This window comes from Sus scrofa, chromosome 14, assembly GCF_054392235.1.
Source record: "Sus scrofa isolate SSC_HxYL_T2T_F1_AM1 chromosome 14, Sscrofa_HxYL_maternal_Yorkshire_Landrace_v2.0, whole genome shotgun sequence".
Lineage (NCBI taxonomy): Eukaryota > Metazoa > Chordata > Mammalia > Artiodactyla > Suidae > Sus > Sus scrofa.
The window spans coordinates 53,222,114-53,249,849 of record NC_139396.1 but is presented as its reverse complement, the minus strand read 5'-3'; the positions used below and the strand labels follow the sequence as shown (position 1 = coordinate 53,249,849).

Sequence of the window (27,736 nt, the reverse complement as noted above, 5' to 3'; positions counted from 1 at the left end):
GCTCTAGGTCAGATGTCACATGACACTCTGAGGACACTGACTTTTGGATCTACATGTTTATATTTTTCCATCAAATTTGGATATTGTTTTCAGCCATTATTTCTCCAAATATTTTTTCTCTCATCTCCTTTTGGTACTCCAGGTATACGTATATTTGGTTACTTAATATTGTCCCTGAGGCTCTGTTCTCTTCACCTGCCACTCCCACCCCCACCCCCACCCCAGCCTTTTTTCTCTCCATGCTTCCACTGGGTCTTTTAGATTTTTTGTCTTTAGGTTCACTGATCTTTTCTTCTGTAGCATCTAACCAGCTATTAAGCCCATCCAGTGATTTTTCATTTCATATACATATTTTTCAATTCTAGAGTATCCATTTGGATCTTTTTTTTAATGGCCACACGCATGGCAAATGAAAGTTCCTGGGCCAGGGATTGAATCCAAGCTGCAGATTCAACCTATGCCACAACTATGGCAATGCCAGATCCTTTAACCCACCTGCGCTGTGCCAGGTATCAAACCCACACCTCCACAGTGACTCAGGCTGCTGCACTCAGATTCTTCACCCACTGCATCACAGTGGGAACTCCTGGATCTTTTTTATAGTTTCTGTTTTTGAGATTCTGCATTTGTTCCCTCATTAAGTTTTTGTTTTCCTTGAAATCCGTGAACATATTTAGAATAGCTCTTTTCAAGTTTTTGTTGGCCAATTCCATTATCTGTCTATTTTGAGGTAATAAGCTGATTTGTCTATCAGTTAAGGCCACATTTTTCTGCTTATTAATCTGTCTAGTAATTTTTTATTATACCCTGGACATTATGATTGTTATGTTGTTGAGGGCATTTTGCTGTCTTCCTCAGTAGAGTATTGAGTTTTGTTCTAACAGGCAGTTAATTAGCTTAGAGATTAGCTTGATCTTTTTATTTTATTTTATTATTATTTTTTAATAGGGCCGTACCTTCAGCATCTGGAAGTTTCCAGGCTAGGGGTCAAATCAGAGCTTCAGCTGCCTGCCTATACCACAACCACAGCAATGCCAGATCTGAGCTGTGTCTACAGCCTACACCATAGCTCACAGCAACGCTGGATCCTTAACCCACTGAAGGAGGCCAGGGATTGAACCATGTCCTCATGGGTACTGATCGTGTTTGTTACCACTGAGCCACAATGGGAACTTCTAGCTTGATCTTTTTAAAAAGCCTTACTTTTAAGCTAAGTGGGACAGGTCTAAGATAGCCCTAACTAGAAGGTTAGATTAGGTCTACTTATAAGGTGTGGCTTTTCTAGAATTTCTACTGCATGCTCAGAGTTGAACAAAATCTCCCTACTCCAGGTGTTTGAAACTCACAGATCTTCCAACCCAGCCCTGTGTAATCTCTGATAGTTGTTCAGCTCACAGTTTGCCAAGGGTTTTTTTCCCCTACCCTGAAAGTTACATTTTGCCCTGCCTCATAGTATCTTGCTTTGCATATATGAAGGACTCAGCCAAAGTCCAGTTTTTGGAGTTCCTTCTCTGTACTGCTTCCTTTTCTCCGATATTCTCTGCAAATTCCTGAGAAAGGGAAGTTCAGTAGCTCTGAACTATAATCTTCGTCTCCACAGTTCACAAAGTGCGTCCAGGCAGAAAGCCAGTGACTGTGGAGTTCATCTCATTTGTTTCTCTTCTCTCAGAGATCACAGTTAATTTCATACATTTTATCCAATTTTATAGTTATATTTTATCGACTTTTATGGCATTTTTTCTAAGTGGTATGTTTACACCAGTTACTGTATCATGGTCAGAAGCAGAAATCCCATTTTTTTTTTTTTTTGTATGTAGATGCTCACATTTTTACACATTCCAGAAACAATTTGAAGCAACATTTTGCAGCCATTGAAGTAGGAGGAAAACCAAGAGAGTGTGGAATCCCAGAAGCCAATGAAGGAACTTTTTGAAGAAAGGGCATGATCCACTGTGCTCAGTACTGCTGAAGGGGTACACATGGATGTTATCAGTGATGCATGGAGATGTAGTTCATTCCTTTTTTTTTTTTTATTTTAGGGCCCCACCCGTGGCATATGGAGGTTCCCAGGCTAAGGGTCCAATCAGAGCTCCAGCTGCCAGCCTATGCCACAGCCATATAGCAACGCCAGATCTGAGCCATGTCTGCAACCTGCACCACAGCTCATGGTAAAGCCAGATTCTTAATCCACTGAGTGAAGCCAGGGGTTGAACCCAAGTCCTCACAGATTCTAATCAGGTTCCTTACTGCTGAGCCACAACAGGAACTCCATTGTTCATTCCTTTTAACTGTTGTATAGAATTCCATCACATGAATAGAGAAAATGCATTCCTATCTCTCTACCATTTGGGTGAACATCTGCAGCGAACATTCTTGAACATGCCACTCACTTGAGCACATGTAGGCGAGTTTCTCTTGAAGCCTTCAGATCATTAAGATATGCACAACTCCAACTTGACAAAACAGTGCCAGATTGCTTCCAAAAAGAGTGGTTCCAGTGTCTGTTCCTATCTTCTGGGCTCAAGAAACCCCCATTGCTTCACACCTTCACCAGCACTGAAAAGATGTGTGTGATTGTTACTTCAATTCACATTTTCCTGAATATTAGTGAAGCTGAGTGTCTAGCCCATTTGGAGTTCCCCACATGTGAACTGTCTGTTAATACCCATTACCTAATTTCCATGGAGTTGTTTTTTTGGGGTAAGATTTCTTTATATATTCTGGATACTAAATCTTTGTCTATTAAATACACAAATACTTCCAGTCTGTGGTGGGTCTGACTTTGTAGGTGTGTGTGTGTGTGTGAGAGAGAGAGAGAGAGAAAAACAGAGAGAGAGACAGAGAGGGCAAAGGATAACATTTTTGAGCTTTGGGAGTTCCTGTAGTGGCTCAGCAGGTTAAGGACATGATATTGTCTCTGTGACGATACAGGTTCCATCCCTGACCTCTCCCAATGGGTTAAGGATCCGGTGCTGTTCCAAGCTGTGGCATAGGTTACAGATGTGGATTGGATCCATTGTTGCTGTGGCTGTGGTGCAGGCCGGCAGCTACAGCTCTGATTCTACCCGTGGCCTGGGAACTTCCATGTGCCACAGGTGCGGTTGTAAAAAGAAAGAAATTTTAGTTTTGAGGGGTTAAATCTATCCATTCTTTTGTATTTTGTGTCTTATTTTAGCAATCTTTTCCAGCCCTAAGGTCATGAAGATACTTCTCTGTATTTTGTCCTAAGACTTTTAATCTTTTTAAAAATACATTTGTATAGGTTAGTGCAACTGAAATTTATTCCGTGCGTGGTGTGAGATAAAGATTTTTTTTCTGTGGGAAAGCCAGATGTCCTAACCTCCCCAGTGTTTTCTCATGGAGCTAGACTGCTGTCACTGTCATATACAGGTTCCCACAGGGACCTGGGTCTGTTGGGGGCTCTCCTTTCCTATTACGCTGATCATATGGCCTATTTTTATACCTGAAGGTTGAACTTTAGAAAAAAATTTGATATCTGATAGGGTAGGTTGGTCAAAGCGGTGGGGGGATTATTCACTTTTTCGCTCTGAAGGCATGAATCTTTAAACAGCTGTCCCTAATATATTTAAAACAGCACTGGCTGAACTTAGGAGAACGTGGTGAACTTGCTGCTCACCTTTCCAGGACTGATCGGTGACATGGAAGGTGGGGAGGGTGGCTTTGCTTCTCAGGGAAATGCTGGGTTACTTTTACTTTTGCCCTCCCCTCGCCCTGCCCTGCCCGCTCTCACCTCTGGGTTTTTAGGTAGCCTCTGAACCTTGGGCCGCTCTTCTGGTATTTACACGGGCCTGTGGTGGGTGTTTTTGCAACTGGGCAGCAGTACCTATGCTGTTGGTTACTGCCAGCTAGGCCACAGTGACAAGCCTGACAGGGCCTGGGGCTTCCTGTTGCCTCACCAGCCCTGAGATCCCGGGCTCCAAAAATAAACACACGAGAAACCACTGTGACCTCACGGTCTGTGCTTGCACGGCGGGTGCTCTGAGCACCCAGACTGCCTTTGCCCCTGTGGCCCTTGGGGGCCCTGCTCCCCACCCCCCACCCCCGCCCCCGCCCCCGCCCCAGAGGGACGGCTAGGCTGCTCAAGCGCTCACCTCTTTCCCCTCCCTTCAGGCAGTCACCCGCAGGGCCAAGGTGGCTCCTGCCGAGAGGATGAGCAAGTTCTTGAAGCATTTCACTGTTGTGGGGGACGACTACCATGCCTGGAACATCAATTACAAGAAGTGGGAGAATGAAGAGGAGGAGGAGGAGGAGGAGCAGCCGCCGCCGCAAACGCCGGCCTCGGGCGAGGAGGGCAGAGCCACTGACCCGGCTGCAGCCCCTGTCCCTCTGCCCAGGCCCCGCCTAGACTTCAGGAGCACTTTGAGGAAGCTCTTCAGCGCCCACAGGTTTCAGGTAGGTGGGCGGGCAGAGGCCCAAGGTGCCCAGGGTGGGGCAGAGCTGGCAGCAAGAGTCACGAGGGCAGGGTGGGGGCCCATCTCTGGCAACAGCTCATTCCATTCTGTGGACCACGTGCCCCATCCAGCACTGGGTACACCAGGCAGGTCCAGTGCTATCAGGGGTAAAATAAATCCTGATACCAAAGTCAGGGTACATCCACTGACAGATGGCTACACAGAATGTGACCTATCCATCCTCAGCTGGAAAAAGGAGTGAAGCACTGACACAGGCCACAACGTGGATGAACCTTGACCACATGATACTCAGTGGAAGAACCCGGACACATAGGCCCCATATCTTATAATTCCATTTATATGCAGTGTCTAGAATAACATAAATCCAGAGACAGCAAGATTGGAGGGAGGGAGGAAGTGGGAGTGACTGCTTCTTGGATACGAGTCTCCATTTGGGGTAATGAAAATGTTCTGAAACTAGACAGAGGTCATGGTTGCACATGCTCGGGAATGTGCTTGATGCCTCTGAACTTTATGCCAACTGTAAAATAGCTAAAATGGTAGGTTTATGCGTGATTGACCACACGCACACAAGGTAAATTAAAGGGTTAACACTGGGGGCAGATAAAACATTCCCACATTCCTTCAGCAAACATGGAAGGCTGGCCCTGGGTTGAGCAAGGCCATGAGGGTCCCATGCCTCACAAACTCATTGCCACTGGGGTCGGGAGGCAGTTTCTTCACTTGTGAAGTGATGCCAAAGATACCTGCCTGGCTCGACCCACCACCCACCTCCAGGTGTGGTTACGGGGAGAGCCTGGGAGGAAAACACGGGCTGCAGAGAAGAGCAAAGGGAAAGGAACTTGTTACAGGGTTCAGGGCTGTCCTGACGTCTTCCAACTATGAAGGACAAATGCGGGTGGGGTCCAGCCCCAAGAGAAGCAAGCAGGTGTCTGGAAGCACATTCCGGGTCCCAGGAGAAAGCAGGGGGCTCAGGAGCCTCATGACGCACACAGCTCCTTGTCAGCCCTGTCCCTGAACAGAGCCATTTGGGGCTCTTGCTTCAGGCATTCCCCTCAACCGCAGTAATCCAACCCCTCCCTAAAGCCAAAGTTCTTTCTGGAGGCAGAGAGAAACAGCCCTCATCTCTCCCATCACGGACTTCATTCCAGGGTAAAATAGAAAAGGAAGTGATTTGGGTCTTTTTTTTTTTCCACTCTCATGTGGCTTAGAGAAAAAAGCAGGCCAGACAGCCCAGCACTGCTGGCAGCTCAGCGCTTCCCTCTGTGGCTCTGACGAGAGAGGAAACATGGTATTAAGTTGTTGGGGTTGAAATCCCAAACCCTCAATTCCGGGAGCAGAAGGAAGGAGCCAGCTTCCTTCCAGCTGCCAGGGGGAGTCCTTGCGCGGTCCCTCCTCTCCTAACTGGGCCACGTGGCTCAGGGGGAAGCAGAGTAGAGCTGTTTATTCATTCTCCCAACAGTCAGATCTTAGCACCTGCGGTGCACGGGGCCTACAGCAGCCAGCGGAATGGGTGCGTCCCTCCCTTGCTCAATGCTCTGCAGAGGCGGGCGGTTGTAAGTGGAGGGAAGCCTCTGCAGGGACACTAAAGGGGGCACTGAGAGGCCCTGGGAGTGGGGGAGACCTGATCTAGGACATGTGACGACAGTGGAGGTGACATCTCACCTGACACCTGAAGGTCGGGCAGAGGTGAGCTCTGTGGGTGGCAGGGGAGGAGCCTCCCAGGCTGAGGGAGGAAAGGGTCTTCAGCATTCGAGGAGCTGAGAAGGGTCTGCAAGGCTTGTGTGTATCCCCTGGAAGGATGGGGGCAACAGGACCAGATTTGTAGAGGGGCTCAGAGTGGAAGCAGGGAGGCCACCTTGGAGGAGGAGATAAGGATTCAAGGGTTTGATCTCTGCCAATAGAACCGTGTATAAGGAGATTCTGGAATCCCTTTCTTGGACGCAGTCTCCTCCTGTTCCTATGGTTTGAGGTGGTCTCAGTGACATGATATATAGTTAACTGTTGTCACTCCTAACACAGGGGAGAGAATTCGGGGTGAGTCAGGCGTCCATGGAAACCACGGATGGACAGGGAAGCTGGGCCAGGGGAGGGTGGCCTGGAAAGTCAGGTGTGTCCCTTTTATTATCTGCTCACTCAGGCTGGGCCCTCAGCTCACACATGATGTCATGCACTGCTCCCATTGTCACTCTGGGGTGGAAAAGGAAGCTACGGCCAAGGTCCAGGCTAACGGGTGAGCTAGAGCCGCCCCACAGCCCATGCTCTGCTCCACTGCGTTCTGCCAGGCATGCCCGTCTTCCAGGTGAGGATTTGGAATTAACTGGCTTTCCCAAGTTCTTAGCATTTTTCTTTGTGACGTGGCTCTCCTGGAACTACAAGGGCCTTGTGAACTGGCAAATTTGGGGCCTTAGGGGTTCATAGAGGCTGGGGCCGGGACTCAGGCATTGTAGTTTTGGGACCTTGGGTCTGTCTCTCTCTCACTTTTTAAAATTGAGGTGAAGAGTTCCCACTGCGGTGCAGTGGGATCAGCAGCATCTCTGCAGGCTAGGATGTGGGTTCGATCCCTGCCTGGAACAGTGAGTAGGGTTAAGGATCCTGCAGTTGTTGCAACTGTGGTTTGGATCCGATCCCTTTCTGAGGAATTCCATATGCCTTGGGGCAGCCAAAAAAGAAAAAAAAAAAATTGAGGTGAGATTCACATACAATTTAATCATTTTATTTATTTGTTAGCACCTGTGGCACACGTAAGTTGCCAGGCCAGGGATTGAACCCTAGCCGCTGCAGTGGCAACGCCAGATCCTTAAACCACAGAGCCACATGGGAACTCCAAAATTTAATCATTTTAAAGTGAATGATTCAGTGGCATTTATTTAGCACATTCACAATGTTGTGTAACCGTCACCACTAGTTCCAGAACATCTCCATCACCTCAAAAGGAAATTCAGTATTTCTGTGAGACAGTAACTCCTGGCCCCAAACAAACATTAATCTACTCTCTGTTTCTGTATGTTTGCCCATTCTGGACATTTCGCATAAGTGGAATCATATACGTGGTCTTTTGTGTTTGGCGTCTTTCACTTAGCATAATGTTTTCTAGGTTCATTCACATTGTGGCCTGTGTCAGTGCTTCATTCCTTTTTTATGGCTGAATATTCAGTCTGTAATTTTTGGGGGGCGGGGGCGGGGGGGAGGGACACAGGTGCAGCACACGGAAGTTCTCAGGCTAGGGGTTTAATCAGAGCTGCAGCTACCAGCCTACACCACAGGCACATCCGAGCCTGTACCGGAGCTCACAGCAATGCAGGATCCTTAACCCACTGAGCAAGGCCAGGGATTGAACCTGTCTTCTCACGGATACTAGTCGGGTTCATTTCTGCTCAGCCATAATGGGAACGCCCTATTCAGATTGCTTTTAGTATTTCTGTGCCTTGGTTTTAAACCAGATGAGCTCTTAGATCCTTTAGCTCTAAAACAAAACCACAGAGGGAGGGAAGAAGGAAAGAAGGAAAGAAAGACCCCATCTGAGGCTTGAGACTAATTTATTAAGCTACCAAATTTCGGTTTGTGCAAAAAACTTCATCACCAAGCCATTTGCCTTGCAATTTTCACAATAAACCATGTCATCAAGTACTTTAATTACTGAAATAATTACTATAAATTGAAATGGTCCAAAGGTTTAGCAGTCCATTCTTATATAGGCCTGAAATTGTTTAATTTCAACCTGAAATGGCAAAAACTACCAAGATAATGGCAGATTACATTTCAGAGGTCCAAACCTACTTCTGAGAGTGTAAGAGGCAAAGCCCGGGGGGAAGGAAGTGATGGTCCAGAACTTCCAGGGGAAGAGAGGGGTCCCACAGTGTCCTGTGGGGATCCTCCTGTTGCTGCCATTTCCGCCATCACCATGTCATCCCCATGGTCTCCCCAGGTGCTGTCACCTCCACCCCACCTTTATGGCTCTCACCACCATCTCCACCACCTGTCATCATGTCCACCCCCACTGCCCCTGATGAGGCCACCTACTCACTCCACCCTGGTCCCCACTATCCTCCCCCAACCAGCAGGTCACAAAGCCCAGGGGACTGTCTTTCCCACAGCAGCTCCAGGAAATGCAGGACTCTCTCTCCCCTTCACCCCTTCACAAGCACACGTGAGCGGGGTGGGCACCTCACGGCACAGTGCAAGTCACTGTAACCCAGCTGCCTGGAGGAAGCCGCCCCTGGAGGGCCTCCTACAACTCAGATCTCTGAGGCTGGATGTTTTAAATTATTGATTATCTGTCTGGGCTACCCTGGCAACAACAACCCTCAAAACTAGAAAAGTAAAAACTTGTAGAAACTCTATTGCTTATTTTTTGCCATCTAGGGATTAGCTGTTGGGCTTGAGAGATACTGAGAAACAGTGAACTTGCCTCAGAGGCTTTAGGAGGACAGGCACCACCTGGGCTGGAAGGAGGAGCTCGTGTCAGAGGAACTGGCCCCTGACAGGCTCCCTGCAAGGCGCTTGGCTGTGGGCAGCTGCCTCCCATCCTTGGTGTCTTTCCCCAGTGGTTTCATGCCGAGGTTTCCAGCCTCTTAAAGATGGAAGGAGGGTCCCTATTTGGGTCTCATGCTTTCTTGCTCTTTCCCTTGGTCCACAGGTTATCATCATCTGCCTGGTCATTCTGGATGCCCTCCTGGTGCTCGCTGAGCTTGTCCTGGACCTGAAGATCATCCAGCCTGACAAGAATAACTATGCCAACAGGGTAGTGTGTCTGCAGCCCTTTAATATGGTTCACTGCTATTATCTGCACAGTTAGGACCTGGGGGTGGGAGGACAGCACCCACCTTGGAGTCACCAGGCCTTATTTGAGAGTAGTTTGGGTACTTTCAGTCAAGGAGCAAGAGAAAACGTCTTCCTTCCCCAAGTAGAGACACGCAGGAAACCTCCTCAAGTCACCTGATGGCTTGGATCTTGAGCTATCCTAGGCCACTGAGCTGGAATTTGTCACTGATTCTCGAGGGCAGGTCTGACCAGGAGAATAACACTTTCTCATCCCCCAGCGGGAGACACACAGTATCTGCTGTTGACACTCTGATGTGGTCCCTGTGCTGGAGCCATTCCAGGGATGCACTCAGCCTTTATTCCCTGATTCACGGTTACTGCCTGAGTCCATCTCAGAAGTTCACCCAAAGGGCAGTGGATGCACTGAAAACACACTGTGTGGTCCCATCACCAGTAACATGGGAGAAGGCCATGGGCTTAAAAGCATCTCCCCACACCCTTTGAAAAAAATTCAATGGACATTGCAAAAACCTCTTTTCAAACTGTGAAAGGGCAGAAATATTGAAACTCTTCCTACCTGTGGCCACTTTTGCCAAGGCCAGCCTGAGTCCTCCCACAGACAGACCAATATCTTTCCCTCTGTTGTTTAATAGAATCAGTGATATGCCTGCTATACTCACTGTCTTGTGCTTTTCTTTTTCCTTTACTTTTTCTTATGAAAAAAGGAAAATATACATTTTGCTATATTTGCTTTATCTCTCTGTATATGCACACACTCGTATATTTTTGTCTGACCATCTGAAAGTAAGACATCATGACATTTCACCCCTTAATATTTCAACAATGCCTAAGAATGAGGTCTTTCTCCTACAGAACCATAACAGTATTATCAGACCCCCCAAAATGATCAGTAATTCCGTAATATCTGATAACCAGTTTATATTCAAATTTCCTCATTCATCCCAAGAATGTCTTTCATGGTGCTTTTTTTTCAAACTAGACTTCTGACATTATGCTCGAGGTCCTTTAACCTGTTCCTTATTCTACTTCCTATACAACAGAGGTTAGGTCAAGAGGCTCAAAAAACGAGAGTTCTTTGTTGGTAGGCTGATTTTTTTTTTAGCATCATGACACGTTGGGCCAGGGGCCCACTATTAGTGATTCCCTGTTGGATCACTTGATGAAGATAGTAAAGCCGAACTGCTCCACTGTCCAGGGGCACTTTTCCCTTTGCAGTTATAAATAATCTGCCCAGTGGCTCTTTAGTATCATGCAAATTTCTTTTTCCCCAGTTAGCATCCACTGATGGTCACTGTGTGAGTCAGTGAATACACAGGGGGTTGCAAACTGGTGATTTCTAATTCTGTCTTTCCTCTTGCACCTAGTAGTTGGTATTATTTTAGAAAGTGCTTTCTTTTTTTCTGTGTGTGCATTATCAGTATGGGCCCATGGAATTTTTTTTTTTTTTTTTTTTTTTTGTATTCAGTGTATTACAATTGAAGTCATTCTCTTTGATGTTCAAATTGTCCTAAATCCAGTCTCTGTAACATGTTCAAGCTGACTGCTGTATCTTTTTTTTTTTTTTTTTTTTTGCCTTTTTAGGGCCGCACCTGCAGCATATGAACGTTCCCAGGCTAGGGGTCAAATCAGAGCTGCAGGTGCTGGCCTACACCACAGCCACAGCAACTTGGGATCCCAGCCATGTCTGCAACCTACACCACAGCTCATGGCAACGGTGGATCTTTTAAACCACTGAGTGAGGCCAGGGATCAAACCCATATCCTCATGGATACTAGTTGGGTTTGCTAAGCTGAGCCATAATGGGAACTCCTGCTGTGTCCTCTTGACACGACACCATGGCTCTTGGGCATTTCCTTACTTTCTGGCCTAAGATGATGTCCCAGCTCACTTTCTATTTACCCTGCCCCAGAATGGAAATGGTTCCTTTAGCGGAGATCAGTACTTACAAGGCAAGATCTGGGAACTCTCTTCACTTACCATCTACCTTGTTGATCATTTCCAGTCAGTACATACAGATCAGCCTTCTTAGTCTTTTGAACCTCTGCATAGTGAAGGTACCATAATGCCTTTAACAAGTGACCTGATCTAATGCACATTTCTATCATTCCACAAACAACATAGAAAGTCTTTGCTTCTGCAAACGATGCTGTCGTAAACATCTTGTTACTGTGCACTTGTGAGCTTAGCTGTAGGATAAACTCCCAGCAGTGGAACTGCTGGGCCAAAGGGCATGGTGGATGTTTTCAATTCTGCCATTGTCCCGTTCCCCTTCAAAGAGCAATGTCTGTGCTGTTCCCAGCCTGAGAACGGCACCTGGTGCCGACAGGAAGTCAGGACTGGTGAAATCAAAGGATTCTCCCTCTGGGGAATGGACAGGTGCACTCAAGCCCAGCTTGTCTGTGTGACTGGCCCCAGCCTGTGACCAGTCTGGAATCTACTCTCATTGTGTCTCCTTTTCGCCTTTAGGTATTTCACTACATGAGCGTGGCCATCTTGACCTTTTTTATGATGGAGATTTTCTTTAAAATATTTGTCTTCCGCTTCGAGTTCTTTCACCACAAGTTTGAGATCCTGGATGCCATTGTGGTGGTGGTTTCCTTCATTCTTGATGTTGTCCTCCTGTTCCGGGAGCATGAGTTTGAGGCACTGGGGCTGCTGATTCTGCTCCGGCTGTGGCGGGTGGCCCGGATCATCAACGGTAAGTTCTCTGTGCTCCTGGGCCTTGGTGGGGATGGGACAGGGGCTGGAGCCTGGGCATGGGCACTGTGGCCCCGTCCTCCTCCTGAGAGTCAACAGAAACATGAAACATGATGTGTTCTGATTTGGCATCCCACTGCCACTGGCTGCAAACTGACACGAGGACATGCCTTTCTCCTTTTGGCTTTATTTTAAACTCCTGATCAGTTCTTCCCAGCGTGGTTCCCCGAGTGCCTTGTTTTTAACTGGGTGTTTCCTGAGGAGCCTCTACCAAAACCTGTTCTTTGGGAGGGGCGCCACCTGAGAGCAGAGCAAGGAAGCTGGGAAATGCTGCATTGTGAGATTCTGCCCCCTTTAAGAAAGTCTCAGCACGAGTTAGCATGGTGAAGGCTTTGAGAACTCTGTTTTTCAAGATGACCAATTTGACACTTTCTAGAGAAATAACACCTATTAATATGCCAGAGATCTAGCTCTGGCCAACACAATCGTGGAAATGTGGCTTTCAGGTTGAATCCTTATTGGTAGAGGGAGCCTCCATTTCAGAAAAGCTGTTTGTGCTGTCATTTTACATGGACCCAGTGACTAGGTTAGTTGTTCAGCTGCTAGTGAACTAGTCAGAATTGCTCGCATGCCTGTCCGTGGACCTGCTGAATCAGAATTACCCTCAGCACTTTAAGTGGAGAGTCTAGTGTGGAGCCCAGATAGGGTGTCGGGTTTTGTGTTTTTTTAAATTTTTTAAAAATTAGAGTTGATTTACAATATTCTGTCAATTTCTGCTGTACAGCAACGTGACCTAGTTACATATATATTCTTTTTCTCACATTATCCTCCATCATGTTCCATCACGAGTCATTGGATAGAGTTCCCTGTGCTACACAGTAGGATCTCATTGCTTATCCACTGCAAATGCAATAGTTTGCCTCTACCAACCCCACACTCCCAGTCCATCCCACTCCCTCCCCCTTTCCCTTTGGCCATCACAAGTCTGTTCTCAATGTCCATGAGTTTGTTTCTTTTCTGTAGATAGGTTCATTTGTGCCATATATTAGATTCCAGATATGTGATATCATATGGCATTTGTCTTTTCTGACATTCTTTACTTACTATGAGACTCTCTAGTTCCATCCATGTTGCTACAAATGGCATTAATTTGTTTTTTTTCATGGCTGGGTAGTATTCCATTGTGTATACGTACATCTTCTTAATCCATTCATCTGTCTGTGGACCTTTAGATTGTTTCCATGTCTTGGTTATTGTGAATACTGCTGCAGTCAACACTGCTTGTATATTTTCCAATAAAAGTTTTGTCCAGATATATGCCCAGGAGTGAGACTGCTGGATCATATGGTAGTTCTATATTTAGTTTTCTGAGGAACCTCCATACTGTTTTCCATCGTGGTTGTACCAATTTACATTCCCACCAAAAGTGTAAGAGGATTCCCTTTTCTCCACACCCTCTCCAGCATTTGTTATTTGTAGACTTAATGTTAGCCATTCTGATCAGTGTGAGGTGGTACCTCATTGTAGTTTTTTTTTTAATGAATTTTATTTTTTCCATTATAGTTACAGTGTTCTGTCAATGTTCTGTACAGCAAAGTAACCCAGTCACACATACATATATACATTCTTTTTCTCACATTATCCTCCATCATGCTCTATCTTAAGTGACTAGATATATCCCCTGTGCTATACAGCAGGATCTCATTGCTTATCCATTCCAAAGGCAATAGTTTGCATCTATTAACCCCAGATCCCCAGTCCATCCCACTCCCTCCCCCGTCCCCTTGGCAACTACAAGTCTGTTCTCCAAGTCCATGAGTTTCTTTTCTGTGGAAAGGTTTGTTTGTGCTGTATATTAGATTCCAGATATAAGTGCTATCACATGGTATTTATCTTTCCCTTTCTGGCTTACTTCACTTAGTATGAGAGTCTCTAGTTTCATCCATGTTGCTACAAATAGCATGATTTTGTTCTTTTTTATGGCTGAGTAGTATTCCGTTGTGTATATGTACCACATCTTCTTAATCCATTCATCTGTCAATGGACATTTGGGTTGTTCCCGTGTCTTGGCTATTGTGAATAGTGCTGCAATGAACATGTGGGTGCATGTGTCTTTTTCAAGGAAAATTTTGTCCGAATATATGCCCTGGAGGGGGATTGCTGGGTCATATGGTAGTTCTGTATTTAGTTTTCTAAGGTACCTCCATACTGTTTTCCATGGTGGTTGTACCAATTTACATTCCCACTAACAGTGTAGGAGGGTTCCCTTTTCCCTACACCCTCTCCAGCATTTGTTATTTGTAGACTTATTAGTGATGGCCATTCTGACTGGTGTGAGGTGGTTTCTCATAGTAGTTTTGATTTTGCATTTCTCTAATAATCACTGATGTTGAGCATGTGCTTGTTGGCCATCTGTATATCTTCTTTGGAGAAACGTCTATTCAGATCTTTTGCGCATTTTTCAATTGGCTTGTTTTTTTTGCTGTTGAGCTGTGTACGTTGTGTATTTTAGAGATTAAGCCCTTGTCAGTTGCATCATTTGAAACTATTTTCTCCCATTCCATAGTCTGTCTTTTTGGTTTTTTTTATGGTTTCCTTTGCTGTGCAAAAGCTTGTCAGTTTGATAAGTTCCCATTGGTTTATTTTTGCTTTTATTTCTGTTGCCTTGAGAGACTGACCTAAGAAAACATTTGTAAGGTTGATGTCAGAGAATGTTTTGCCTATTCATTATAGTTTTGATTTGCATTTCTCTAATAATTAGTGATGTTGAGCATTTTTTCATGTGCCTGTTAGCCATCCATATGTCTTCTTTGGAGAAATGTCTTCTCAGGTCTTCTACTTTTTCAATTGGGTTTTTTGTTTTGTTTTGCTTTTTTTGCTATTGAGTTGTTTGGGGGTGTTGGTTTTAAAGCAGCCCCGGGTGGCTTGGGTGGCCAGCAGCTTGGAGAAGCCCTAGACTAGGGCCCAAAATGACAGGCCATGGGTTGTTGTTAGGAGACTGGGTGCTGCCTGTTGGAGGCAGGCCCACCCTTGCCAGCTCCTTCCTTTGGGGTCATGGTGGGTCCTGTCACCTCCTGTGCTCTGCGCCCAGGTGCTGTGGCACCACCCACCAGCCAGCAAATGCAGGGGCCCTGTTAGCAGCTCTGTGCGGGCAGGAGGGCTTTGGGCACCAGACAGTTAAGATCCAGGGATGAAAACAAAGATTATTAAGAACGTTTATTTGGGTTCTGTCAAAGGAAATGACGGAAGCTTTTCATATAATACTGAAGATGCTTATGCTGATATTTTTTCATTGATTGAACAGAAAAACACTCTGTGCAAAGGTCATGTGCGGCACATATACCATAACGGATTATAAATGATTCACGAACCAGTTACTATCCAGTACTCTCACATCACACTGTTGTGAGATTTGCTTTTGCAGATGAAACCAGAAGTCTTAGACTTGTTCATCTTGTCTCAGTGGTGACAAGGCACAGGAGGACTGGCTAATGCCCAGTATTACATTGCTATCAAACTTAGTAGTATGACTGAAAAAGCAATGTGAGGCTAAACTGGACTCAGTGAGAAACCCAGGAACACCGTGGACTAAGGACCATTGCCCCAAGCCTCGTGGGCACCACATGTGTGGGTGACAGTCCAGACTCAGTCCTTCACACTCGGCAAGGGGCAGAGCAGCACCACCGCAGCTGTCTTTTGAAGCAAGGCCCCCCTGTGGTGTGGGCATATGGAGCCATCAGCTGAGGCTGATGACACCCTCCCCTAGACTGGCCAAGATTCGGGTCTTCACCTGACAGCTGAACTGGTCACAGCTCTGGAGGCAGAAAGTTGGGAAAGTAACATTCCCAACCCCAAGCTTGATGTTTCCAGGCTTGTACATAGTGCCTTTGGAGCAACTGCTGCCAAGCAGCCATAATGTCGTGAACAAGCTCCATATTAAGGAGCTTAACACTCTTCTGGTCAGTGATTATTTTTAAGGATTTCTCACACTGTGCAAGCCCAAGAAGTATGTCACAGCTGGGTACCAAGTAGCTCAGAAACAAAAAATCTGACCCTCAGTTTTGATGCCTTTAAGCCATGACTGTTTTACTTGTCACCACTCTTCCCTACTGGGTACATTTATAAGGAATACAGGGTTTTTTTTCCAAATGGTTAAATGAGAAACCAGTATCACAAAGACCCTTGCAATTATTTTTCAGGGATCATCATCTCGGTTAAGACACGTTCAGAACGGCAGCTGTTAAGGTTAAAACAGATAAATATACAACTGGCCACCAAGATCCAGCACCTTGAATTCAGCTGCTCTGAGAAGGTAAGAATATGGTTGGGAAAATGCCCTCTGTCTGCCCAGAGGGTTCCCTCCCTCCAGCTGGGTGCTCCTCCCTGTCAGGCCTGTGCTCATACGGGGCCCTTAGTCCTGAGCCCCCTTCCCTGGGTCACATCTTCCTGGTTCTTTCAGACTCAGCTCCCTCCCTGCAGCTGCGCCAGGCACCCTCCTTCAGGTATCTGTCCTGGCCTGGGCCCGCTGATTGATTCCACAAGGAGCATGGCGTTCATTCAGCTCTGTGTCCCTGGGTTGTGCCTGGGGCTCACTGCATGACTGCCACGTGCCAGGTGAGGCTCAGAAGGTAAATCCAGTTATTTGTCTGCTTTTGTAATAACAGGAACAAGAAATTGAAAGACTTAACAAGCTATTGAAACAGCATGGACTTCTTGGTGAGGTGAACTAGATGCTATCTGCTCCACCCTGAAGGGAAGACCCTGCCTTACCGGCTTGTGACGCTTGTGACAAGAAGGATAGCTCCCCCTCCTGGGGCTGTGTCGGGAGAGGTTTGCTTTGACGGCCTTGCCTCACTGTCGCCAGCTCGGATTCTGGGGACACGGACTTTCAGAAGGCTCTGTGTCTTCCTGGGCGTGACTGAGAATGTCCATCCCCCATCCCACCCCACACTCTAACAAATGTATCATAAAACTATACTTTTCTCATGTCCAGCACTTTCCTCTTGCTTGAAAATGAACAAAGCTGGACAGTTACCAGCAGTATATAATCTCATCAAGTGTACAGTTGTCTCATGTCACATGTATGTTGAGGAACCAGTGCATCCTTTCATATGGGGACTCTGAAAGACAAAGAAGAAACAAGGAAGCTACTTTAGCTGCCCAAACATTCTAGAAGAGTCTTTTCTATTTCCAAGCTGTTCTGATCTAAACAGCTTATCGCAAGTTCCCCCCAGGAGCTGTTCTCCCCTGCCCCCTCTCTGCATCCTCCAGCTCTTAGCTGGTTCCACCTAGTTCTGCCACCTGACAACATTTTTCTCAATTACTGTACAATTAATGTACAAAATAAACTCTCTCCTTCCCTTGGGCCCTCCTACTATATTCTTTCCAGCTTCAACTGCTTGGAACCACTCTGTGGCATCCCATTCCAGCCCACCAGCTGGAGAGCAGGCTGGCTCCAGTGCCTAGTACAGAAATGGCAATTAGACCAAGATGCCACTGTAATTAACATGACATTTGGAGGAAGATCCCCTCGTGAGACCTTGTACTCTGTTTGCACGATTTTATACAATAATTTGCTATTTTTGTACTCATTTCAACAGGACCTGAAAAGATAGAAAACCTGAACTAAAAAACAATGAATATTTTTTAAATAACTCACATTAAAGCAGGGGATGAATAAACTGGATAAACCCTCAATGCCTGCGCTACTTCAAGGTCTGATTACTTCGCTGTCTTCCCAAGGTTGCAACTTGGTCTCCACAAGTGACCTATGTGTTGAGAGCACTGGTAATGACCAAGACCAGATGGGGGCCCCTTTTAAGTTAAACCAAGTAAAATGAAATTGCCAACAGGAGAAAAGAAAGGAGGGGAGTGAGTGGCGAGGGGAAGTGTGTTGGTTTGGGGGCAACCTCAAGGGTTTTAAGTATAATAAAGTGGAGTGTCTCTGAGGGACGCTGGGTCCCCACATGCTCGAGTCTACAGGCGTGGTGTAGTTTCCTTGTTTAATGACTTACGTCAAACAAACGGGAAGAAGAAATTAAAGGGCAGCCTGGCGTTGATGGTTGGCCGAGCTCTGAAGCCTGCCTCTGCAGGTGCAGATACATCCACAAAAGTAACCGCAGTAGAAATAAGAATTGTCCTTTCATTTCCTAAGTGGGTCTGTAATAAAAAGTCAGAGTGATGCAAGCCCTGCCTTCCAGCGTGTTACCAGGATAACAAAGGTGGGACAGCTCTCATTCCCTTCCTCACCCAACTGCTGTCGGTTCATGAATCTGGTAGCCACGCAGAGGGCTCATCAGCCATTAACTCAGAGGAGACAGCTGTCATTCAGGTTGTCCTAACACATCAATATCATTCACAGCTCAATTTTCATGAGAATTGTAAATTTCAAATCTAAACAAGAATGCTAATGTGACTAAAACCACTGTGTTCAGTGGAATTTTTTTCCTCTAAAAGATAATGACTGCTAAGCTGTTTTAACAATTCAGATTGTTTAAATTTTAATTATTCTTTTTTTTTTTTTTTTACAAAATAATAAATTTCATCTATCACAACTGAGTTTTGTCTGGACTCATGTCTTAACCCATACCTTTAAAGTTAGGCCTACCTCAGAAAAAGAAGATGAAATTAGATTTGCAGTTACATTGACTATTTTAGCCTGTGGGTTCAATAAGGATCCATATTTAGTCCACTTCACTTCTATAGCCAAAGCCACTGGGAGCTGGCAAGAATCCTGCAAAACAAAATGCCATTAATCAATGTATTATACAACCTCAAGTCAAACTTAATCTGCAGTTCAGAGTTTTAATTATAAAATGTTTCACATATTACAAAATGTTCTGAACAAGAGAATGAATAGACTCTAGAAGTTCAGATAAAAACAGCTTAGAGAAAGCACATATTTTAAAGTACTCAATGCTCCACCTAAAGCATAATTTTTCCATCCCTTCCTATTTCTAAAGAGGCCAGCATTTACCTGGGAGTTGTGGTAACTCTAATAGCTAAATGTGGAACCTCCAGGGCTTTAGGAGCTCTAACCTCACCTACCTGTTTACATCCACCACAGAGATACCTTAGAGGAGAAACTGGCAACAGGGGAGAGAGTGGGAAGTAGTATTATTATCAGAGAGAAATAAAACCTGACTGCATACCATGTTAAAATGCACTTAGAGAAAATTTAAGGGCTTTCTTCTCATTTATCTGATTTCACCAGTTGGCAATGAAGATGTTACATCAGGGTAAACAGACAGTGTCTTAAGTTGTCAAAGACATTAACTCTCCATCTGAACCGAGAGCACTGGCGCCACAGTGGCGCTACCCAAGTGCAGGCTGGACACTAGGAGCCAGGCCTGAGGCCTCTGCCCTAGGACCTTTGTTTGGTCTGCCCCATGGGGAAAATTGGCAAGTGGGCCTTCCAGACCTCTTTCTTGCCTTTAGTTTCTTCAGTTGGTAAACGTGATAATGTTGAAGCCGTACAGTGGGAGATGGAATTCCACTGTAGTGTTCTACTTCTGTGTAGGTAAGAAAGTTTCCCACAGTAAAAAGTTTTTAAAGATACATCTCTTTAGGGCATGAGAAGCTAGCAGGCCTGCTAAATTTGGTGCCTGCCAAAGAGGCACGGGTGAGATTCCTTGGCTTAGAACTGCCTTTGAAGAAATCTACAGGCTGAAAAATCCTTGAGAATATTATTAGGAGGAGATGCAGCTGATACGGACTGAGTCTAGCAGATACTCTCATGCCGCTCCACCCGGAAGGCTGGTACGGAACCTGCTCCCGGCCCTCTGAGCTCCCTGGACCAGCACAGACCTGGGCAGTGCTTATGTCCATCCTGCTGCCTCTCTCCGCCAACTCTGTCTTCCCTTCTGAGGGGGAGGTCATAATTGGATGTCTGAACCCATCTCTGAGAAGCCCCAAGCAGCCTGCCTGGTTCAATGGGGCAACAGAGCTGAGCCAAGACTCAGCAGCTGAACAGCAGGGACTGAGTAATCACAGGTCTCCGCTGGGCACCGGGTGGGGAGGGCGGGATCAGAGCTAGCGAGCTAGTCTTCACCCCCTTTATCCCCGAGCTATAAATACACCAAGCAGATAATGAGAGGCCTGAAGCAACTGTGACAAGCAAAAGCTGGGCAATTAAAGGATAAGATGGAGAGCACGCCTCCAGTGACGGGCGGCCCACACTCTGACTGCTGAGACAAAAGAAAAAGGTGGGCAGAAGAACCACATGTGATCCGGAACCTATTTGTAGGATGTCAACTTCCATTAAACTCCTTCAGGAACTTTAGAATTGAAAGCACTCACATGTGGACTGCTTTTATAAACCAGGGAACAATGGATGGGACAGCTATGTGGATGGGGGAGTCTTGCTGAGACAATCCTGACACAGCTATCATATCACGATGTCTAAAGGAGGCCTCGTATAACGCCAACCAGGAACAGGATGGCGACTGGTCGCGGTTCCCATGTATAGACTAACCTCTAGGCACCATGAACATCACGTCATTTAACCCTCAACAAGCCCATGGGGTTGGTACCAGAGCTATCAGGTGAGGAAACAGGCTCAAACCCATCCAGCTGCTGGCCAAAGGCAACAGTGGGGCAAAATCAGGACTCAGGATCCAGGTCCATCTGACAACATTGTCCAGGCTCCTATCCAGAGCACCCCCACAACAATAGGTGCCCCCTACCCACCGGCATGTGGCCTTCCAACTTCTCCCCTTTTACCTTCACATGGGATGTCTGGGTGATGAAGTGGATGGGCACCCAGTCCAGCACATCCTGGGCCTGGGAATTTCCAAATGGGGCCACGTAATCTGGGAAGCCCTGACCCTTCAGCAGGCTCTTCACCTTCTGGGCTGCCAGCCGACATGTGATAGTTTTGGTCAGCCTTTTGGGAAGGAAAACAAGGTCAATTGAATGAGGTGATTGTTCGTTCATACCTGCAGTTTTTCTTTTTTAATTAATGTCAGTGATGAATACTGGTCTAACCAAAATAAGGATGTCGATATCCTGGGGAGATATAAGGATGGGAAGCAGTGTGTGGTGGGATAGGGATCAAAGGAGAAAGAGCCAAATCTTCACCCTCCACAGTGGGAACTCAATAAATAAGTAGAATAAAGTAGATAAACAACAAAGACCTACTGTAGGGCACAGAGAACTACAGTCACTAGTTTGATTTTTTTTCTTTTTTTTTTTTTTTTTTTTTCTTTTTAAGGCCACACACTTGGCATATGGAAGTTCCCAGGCTAGGGTTCAAATCAGAGGGACAGCTGACAGCCAAACAGCCACAGCAATACCAGATCCCAAGCCACATCTGCAACCCACATCACAGCTCATGGCAACACCAGATCCTTAAGCTACTGAGAGAGGCCAGGGATCAAATCCGCATCCTCATGGATACCAGTCGGGTTCTTAACCCTCTGAGCCACAACAGAAACTCCGATTCAGTATTTTGTAATACCCATAATGGAAAAAAAATCTGAAAGAGAATAGATATGTATGTGTGTGTGTGTATATACACACATACACACACAAGTTCACACACACACACACACATATGGATAACTGAATCATTTTTCTGTGCACCTGGAACATTGTAGATCAATTTACGTTAATAAAAAATTAAAATAAGTTATAAAACAAAAAATCAAGAAGTAGTCTCATATGTAGGCTAAAGATTTGGGGGTAAATTTTCAAAAAATCAGCTATAACAGTTGAAAGGGACTGCCTCTGGGATGGGGAAAATGAGGGTAAGAACTGCTATCTTTAGAACATGCCATCCAGAGCTGTTTGACATTTTACATTATGTTTGAAAATAAAAAAACAAATTACAAACAGAGATCACATTCAGGCTTCTTCTCATTAGGTTAGCTGTGCTGAGTATATTAAAATTCAGAAGTATAGGAAGGACTTCAGGGAAAGTATTTTTCTATGAATTCAAGTGCAAGGCCACCTTAGAAACAAAACATACAAAGCTTTGAGATTTTCACTCTGTCTTATTTGCTAAGCAAAACGGTTGTAACAATTTTCCTTTGAATCATGACAAATGGTTTATGGCTATGAGAATTAAAATAAGAAAACCAAAAACTACATCATTATAAGTTATTGTTACTGTTGCGACCATCCACTAATAATAATGCTAATGACCTTGGCAGCTGATGCAGAGATTTGACTAAAATGGGGAAAGGTAGAAATGCTTTCTTTTCTGTTCAACACGAGTTAGTCTCTTACCTGAGTTTACAGCCAGATTGCATGTTGTAACCAAATAATACTGGGGTCCGGATTCCCTCTATTGCTAAGCAGTCTTGCTCAGTTGTGCTACGAAGGATAGTAAATTGTCCGTATCTATTTGTGGTCTGAATAATCCCAGACTTTCATAGAAAGTTAAGGGAGTTGCCTGGTACTGACAGAGCTGACTCAGCAGATGGTGTCACACATGTAATGTGAGGCCTGTGAGACCCAAATTACCCCGCTGGAATTTTGACAGTTATTTCCCAGGAGAAGGCAAAAAAAAAAAAAAAAAAAAAAAAGTTATTTTCCTTGATTAGGAGATCCTCAAAGAAAAATTCTCAAACTGGTCCTTCAAAATTAATTCCAAATTTTCAAAATCACTCAATTTGAGTCTCTGTTTAAGTGTAAAATTAAATACATCTAAATATCTGTCAAATTTCCTGTCTTAAGATTTTCATTGTAAGACAGTTCTTGGGCCGCACTGATTCAACCTGTGAGGCCCCACACTGCCCTGCTTGCTGTGCAGACTCACCACCCACCAGAGCCACCTAGAGCATGTCTGGCCGAGACTGGTCTCTCCCATCCTCAGGAACCTCAGCAGTAAAGAAAAGTGTGGCCCACACACGTGGACAAGGAAATCAAGCTCCTCTACAGAACCAAAAAGGATATCCCTTCCGAGGCTGAAATCCAGCAGCTAGCGGGAGCCCCAAACCATAACCGGGGTTTCCACTGAGAGGAACTGGCTTTGTATTTTGCTGAAAGACAGTGCAGAAATGCCCCCAAGTAATTCTCATGTTAATAAGGAAATGGCAGAGGGGAAAATGAAATGGTTTTCATAATAAAATCTGGGATAACCAACCAATAAAAGAATTTCTCCCCCTACTCAGAACTATAAATATATCTGCTGGGTGTAGGAGTATAGCATGCTGTAAAAGAACAAGCTCATACGGAAGAGAATCTTATTCCCAAATGGAAAAGATACAAGGACTCTGGCTTGATTTCATTATAAGCTCCACATGCTACACACAACCCTTTATTCTGTACAAACAGATGTGGTGATACTTTTTTTTTTTTTTTAAAGGGCCACACACACGGAATATGGAGGTTGCCAGGCTAGGGGTCGAAATGAGGCTATAGCTGCCTGCCTACACCACAGCCACAGCCACGCCAGATCCAAGCCATGTCTGCAACCTACACCACAGCTCACAGCAATGCCGGATCCTTAACCCACTGAGCAAGGCCAGGGGTCGAACCTGCATCCTCATGGATACCAGTCAGATTAATTTCCACTGAGCCATGGAATTCCAGATGTGTTAATACTTCTAATTGAAGATTCTTTTCACTAAATCATGATTTCTTTATACTTGGCCATTACACACTTGTGCAAAATTCATCAAATTTACCTGAATAAAATAAATGTCAAACTTTTGCTGGAGTGGAACCATTGCACTGCTAACTGCTCCCAGAAGGAGAGAGAGATCAGCTTTTATTATTTCACCTGCATCTGTATATGTGAGGCTGTACTTTACCTAAAAAACAAAATGACACTTCAAATACACCTGTTCCCAATACATTTATATTGCTATATTAATGACTAAAATAAAACATATATATTTGCCTCCTATATATATATTTCTCCATGTGTTAAAGCTTTTCTTTTCCTGTCCAATTGAGTCATGGGAGGTGATACCCCAGCATCATCCTCAGCTGACAGACAGGGTCATTTGAGGCTCTGTGTACTCAATCACATAAGTTCCAAATTAGCTGGTCTGAGCAAAAGGTAATCAGCCTGTCTCTGCAGATAAATGTGTTAAAACAACAGCTCCAATTTGACCCCTATCCTGGGAAGTTCCATGTGCTGCAGGTAGGGCCCTAAAAGGACAAAAAAAAAAAAGTGTTGTTAGAACAGCAGCAAGAACAAATTTTGATGTATTCCCTTTTTTTCTTTTCTTTTTTTTTTTTTATGCCATGCCTGAAACATGTGGAAGTTCCAGAGCCAGGAATCAAACCTACACCACAGCAGTGACCTGAACCGCTGCAATGACAATGCCATATCCTTAACCCACTAAGCCACCAAGGAACTCCCTGGTTTTTGTTTTGTTTTGTTTTGTTTACGGCTGCACCTGCAGCATACTGAAGTTCCCGGGGCCGGGGTCACCAGATCTTATCCGCATCTCCAAGTTATACTGCAACTTGCAGATCCTTAGCCCACTGAGCAAGGTCATGGATTGAACCCACATCCTCAGAGAGACAATGTTGGGTCCTTAACCCATTAAGCCACAATGGGAACTTCCCCCTGATATATTCTTACAGGTCACTAGGTATCTGGAGAAAAATCACACATGATTATTTCACAGCCAGAGAAGTGTCCTCTGGTGAGACAGGATATAGGCAAGCAGGAAGCTGGGACAAGCAATACCTTCGGATGGGCCAGAGCCCCCTGTGGAGAGTGTCCAGTTACTATCCCTTAGGACCATGCAGGCTTGAGTTGGCCACAAATAGTGAACTTTTTGAAGCCAAATTGGGTTCCTACCTTGAGAACAATGTTAATGCAGATTTTATTGTGTCCAGCTTCCACATGTCTTGGCTTCAATAAGTCAATGCCTTCCAGCCGGGTTAGTGTTTTATTTAGAGACTGAATGACAATGGACTGAACAGTGATAGGGACCTGCAAAGTAAAGAAGTCTTGGATTACTAAAGACATACCACAACAGAGGTGAATGGATTAGAAATAACAAAAAACTTGAAACACACTTTCATGGATATACTGCCAAGCAGGAAAAAGCATGCACAGAACAATGTGCATACCAGAATTCCATATTTGCAAATATGGTATATATGAAAATACACATATACATTCACACAGAAAGTATCTGAGGATGTAACCTAAATGCTAAAAATGATTATGTCCAAAAATACGTTCACACAAAAACTTGAACACAAGTGTTCACAGCAGTATTCATGATCACCCCAAACTGAAAATGACCCAAATGTCCATCAACTGATAATAGATAAACAGAATATAGTCTATCTACACAATATAATATTATTCATCCATAAAAAGGAATGAAGCTACAGCACAGATGATTCCTGAGAACAATGTGCGAGCCCACATATTATAGGATTCCATTTATAGGAAATGTCCATAACAGGCAAATCCACAGAGACAGACCCTTCTCTGCTGGGGGAAAAGGTTCAGGGAGAATGAAGAGTGACTGCTAATGAGCAGAGGGTTTCTTTGGAGAGTGATGGAAATATTCTGGGATTAACTGGGTGATGGGAATGTTCTGGAATGTGCGATGAGTGCACAACCTGGTGAATATACCAAAACCCACTGAATTGCACACTTTTTTTTTTTTTTTTTTGTCTTTTTGCCATTTCTTGTGCCGCTCCTGTGGCATATGGAGGTTCCCAGGCTAGGGGTCTAATCAGAGCTGTAGCCACCAGCCTATGCCAGAGCCACAGCAACGCGGGATCCGAGCCACGTCTGCAACCTACACCACAGCTCTCAGCAACGCAGGATCGTTAACCCACTGAGCAAGGCCAGGGACCGAACCCGCAACCTCATGGTTCCTAGTCGGATTCGTTAACCACTGTGCCACGACGGGAACTCCTGAATTGCACACTTTAAACATAAGTTTTATGATGTGTGAATTCCTATCACACCATCAAATGCATAATAAACTTTCACATGCAAACCACAGCTCCTGATAAATGCACTCACTCTGGGAGTTCCCGTCGTGGCTCAGTGGTTAACGAATCCAACTAAGAACCATGAGGTTGTGGGTTCTATCCCTGACCTTGCTCAGTGGGTTATGGATCCGGCGTTGCCGTGAGCTGTGGTATAGGTCTCAGAAACAGCTCGGCAAAAAAAAAAAAAAAAAAAGAAAAAAAGGAGTTCCCGTCATGGCACAGTGGTTAATGAATCCGACTAGGAACCATGAGGTTGCGGGTTCGGTCCCTGCCCTTGCTCAGTGGGTTAACGATCCGGCGTTACTGTGGGCTGTGGTGTAGGTTGCAGACACGGCTCGGATCCCGAGTTGCTGTGGCTCTGGCATAGGCTGGTGGCTACAGCTCTGATTAGACCCCTAGCCTGGGAACCTCCACATGCTGCGGGAGCGGCCCAAGAAATAGCAAAAAGACAAAAAAAAAAAAAAAAAATGCACTCACTCTATACACACACGTACGCATTCTCCACACAGTGCCAGGGTCCATCCCCTCAACCCTATCAACCCCTCTGACCCAATTTATACACAACTTCTACATGCACTCTTACACACACACACACACACACACACACACAGGGCTGTGGGACATGGGTAAGAAAAGCAGAGACAGATAAATCGCTGAAGCACAATGAGGAAGCCCTGGTCAGACCAATGCTATTAAAGGACATTTTTCACTCATGGCAGAGTGACAAGGCACCAAGCAATCCTATAAATGGCTCAAACCTTTAGATTCTTGGGCTGCTTCATATCGTGAGACAAACTGGACGTTTGCTCTAAATGTCTGCTCTTAGAAACCACTGTTTAGGGAGGAATCTAACTTGTATCGAGTTGTTTACATTGCTTTGAACTTTGCCCTCAACCATGTACCATGCTGTTTATAATCAAAATTACCAAGTATTCCAACTGTCATTTACAGATAAACAAGTAGTTCTTACGTGTCTGCTCCCATGACCAAGAAGACCTGCAACTGTCCTTGTAAGTAAAACCTCTAATAGAAAAGAACATGACATGGTTTGGAAGCAAAGACGGCTGTCATGTGACAGAGTCACAGAAGGGCAACACCTGTCATCACAATGTCCTCTGCGTAACAAGCAGCACCACTGGGTTTAAGAGTTCCGCAGGGAGTCCCATGCGACTGAGTTAATTATCTCGTAAGTTTAAGTCATCAGACAACCCTGGGATCCTTTAACTGAGCATGTCCTGATGTGGCACACCTCCCACACAAGCCGCTGAGGAGCCATTCTCATGGTGAGTGAGGGTGGCTGGCAGACACAGAAGGGTTCAGTTTAAACCAGCTTTGTGAAGACCGACGGATGAGGTTAAGTGACAAGGGCTGCACTAGTCTATCAACATCAAATGGAACAGTCAGAGGAATGGAAATGCTAGGGCTGTTCTGGTTTCCTGAATGTCCTATTCAATGTCTCCCATTCACAAGCTACAAAAGGCAAAGAACTAAAGCACACTTAACAATGCAACGACAGGGCCATGACGACCTTTCTCTAATGGTTCAGTAGATACTGACAACCATTCCAGGCAATCATAACGGGTTTCATTTAATGGTTGGATCCAATTTTTATATTCCTGATCCTCTAACTCACTTTGGAAGCTGCATTAAAAAAAATTTTTTTTTAACTTCGGAGTTTCTGCTATGGCACAGCAGGTTAAGATCCAGAGTCGTCTCTGTGGCAGCACGGGTTTGATCCCCAGCTCAGTGCAGTGGGTTAAAGGATCCAGGTGCTCAGATTCAACCCCTGGCCTGGGAACTTCCATATGCCACGGATGCATAAAAATAAAATTAAACACATCTCGGATATGAGCACAAGCTCTGGTGCCACACAGATCTGAGTTAGAAGTCCTGAACACGTG

The 27,736-nt window shown here is 45.2% G+C and overlaps 2 protein-coding genes across 31 annotated transcripts in view; one reads left to right on the top strand and one right to left on the bottom strand.

Annotated features, from left to right (window-relative positions):
* HVCN1 (hydrogen voltage gated channel 1) overlaps positions 1–18,469 on the top strand; it is a 37,609-nt gene extending 19,140 nt beyond the window's left edge. For 11 of the 19 annotated variants that reach the window (XM_084996292.1, XM_084996295.1, XM_084996294.1 and 8 more), the window contains 5 exons: positions 4,132–4,413; positions 9,073–9,177; positions 11,685–11,916; positions 16,115–16,227; positions 16,580–18,469. In XM_084996292.1, the coding sequence (XP_084852418.1) occupies positions 4,132–4,413; positions 9,073–9,177; positions 11,685–11,916; positions 16,115–16,227; positions 16,580–16,645 (798 nt within the window). In that variant the 3' untranslated portion in view covers positions 16,646–18,469. Of the gene's footprint in view, positions 1–4,131; positions 4,628–4,687; positions 7,117–9,072; positions 9,178–11,684; positions 11,917–16,114; positions 16,516–16,579 lie in introns of those variants that run through there. The other 8 variants (XM_021074359.2, XM_021074355.2, XM_021074356.2 and 5 more) reach the window with 2 other exon arrangements.
* Positions 15,117–27,736, bottom strand: part of TCTN1 (tectonic family member 1) — a 33,832-nt gene continuing 21,212 nt past the window's right edge. For 5 of the 12 annotated variants that reach the window (XM_084996229.1, XM_001929436.7, XM_084996231.1 and 2 more), the window contains 8 exons: positions 24,676–24,810; positions 23,546–23,671; positions 22,812–22,897; positions 22,143–22,283; positions 20,637–20,799; positions 18,523–18,648; positions 17,930–18,074; positions 15,117–17,035 (listed from right to left, as the gene is read on the bottom strand). In XM_084996229.1, the coding sequence (XP_084852355.1) occupies positions 17,931–18,074; positions 18,523–18,648; positions 20,637–20,799; positions 22,143–22,283; positions 22,812–22,897; positions 23,546–23,671; positions 24,676–24,810 (921 nt within the window). In that variant the 3' untranslated portion in view covers positions 15,117–17,035; position 17,930. Of the gene's footprint in view, positions 18,075–18,522; positions 18,649–20,636; positions 20,800–22,142; positions 22,384–22,811; positions 22,898–23,545; positions 23,672–24,675; positions 24,811–27,736 lie in introns of all 12 variants that reach the window. The other 7 variants (XR_014827301.1, XR_014827298.1, XR_014827300.1 and 4 more) reach the window with 6 other exon arrangements.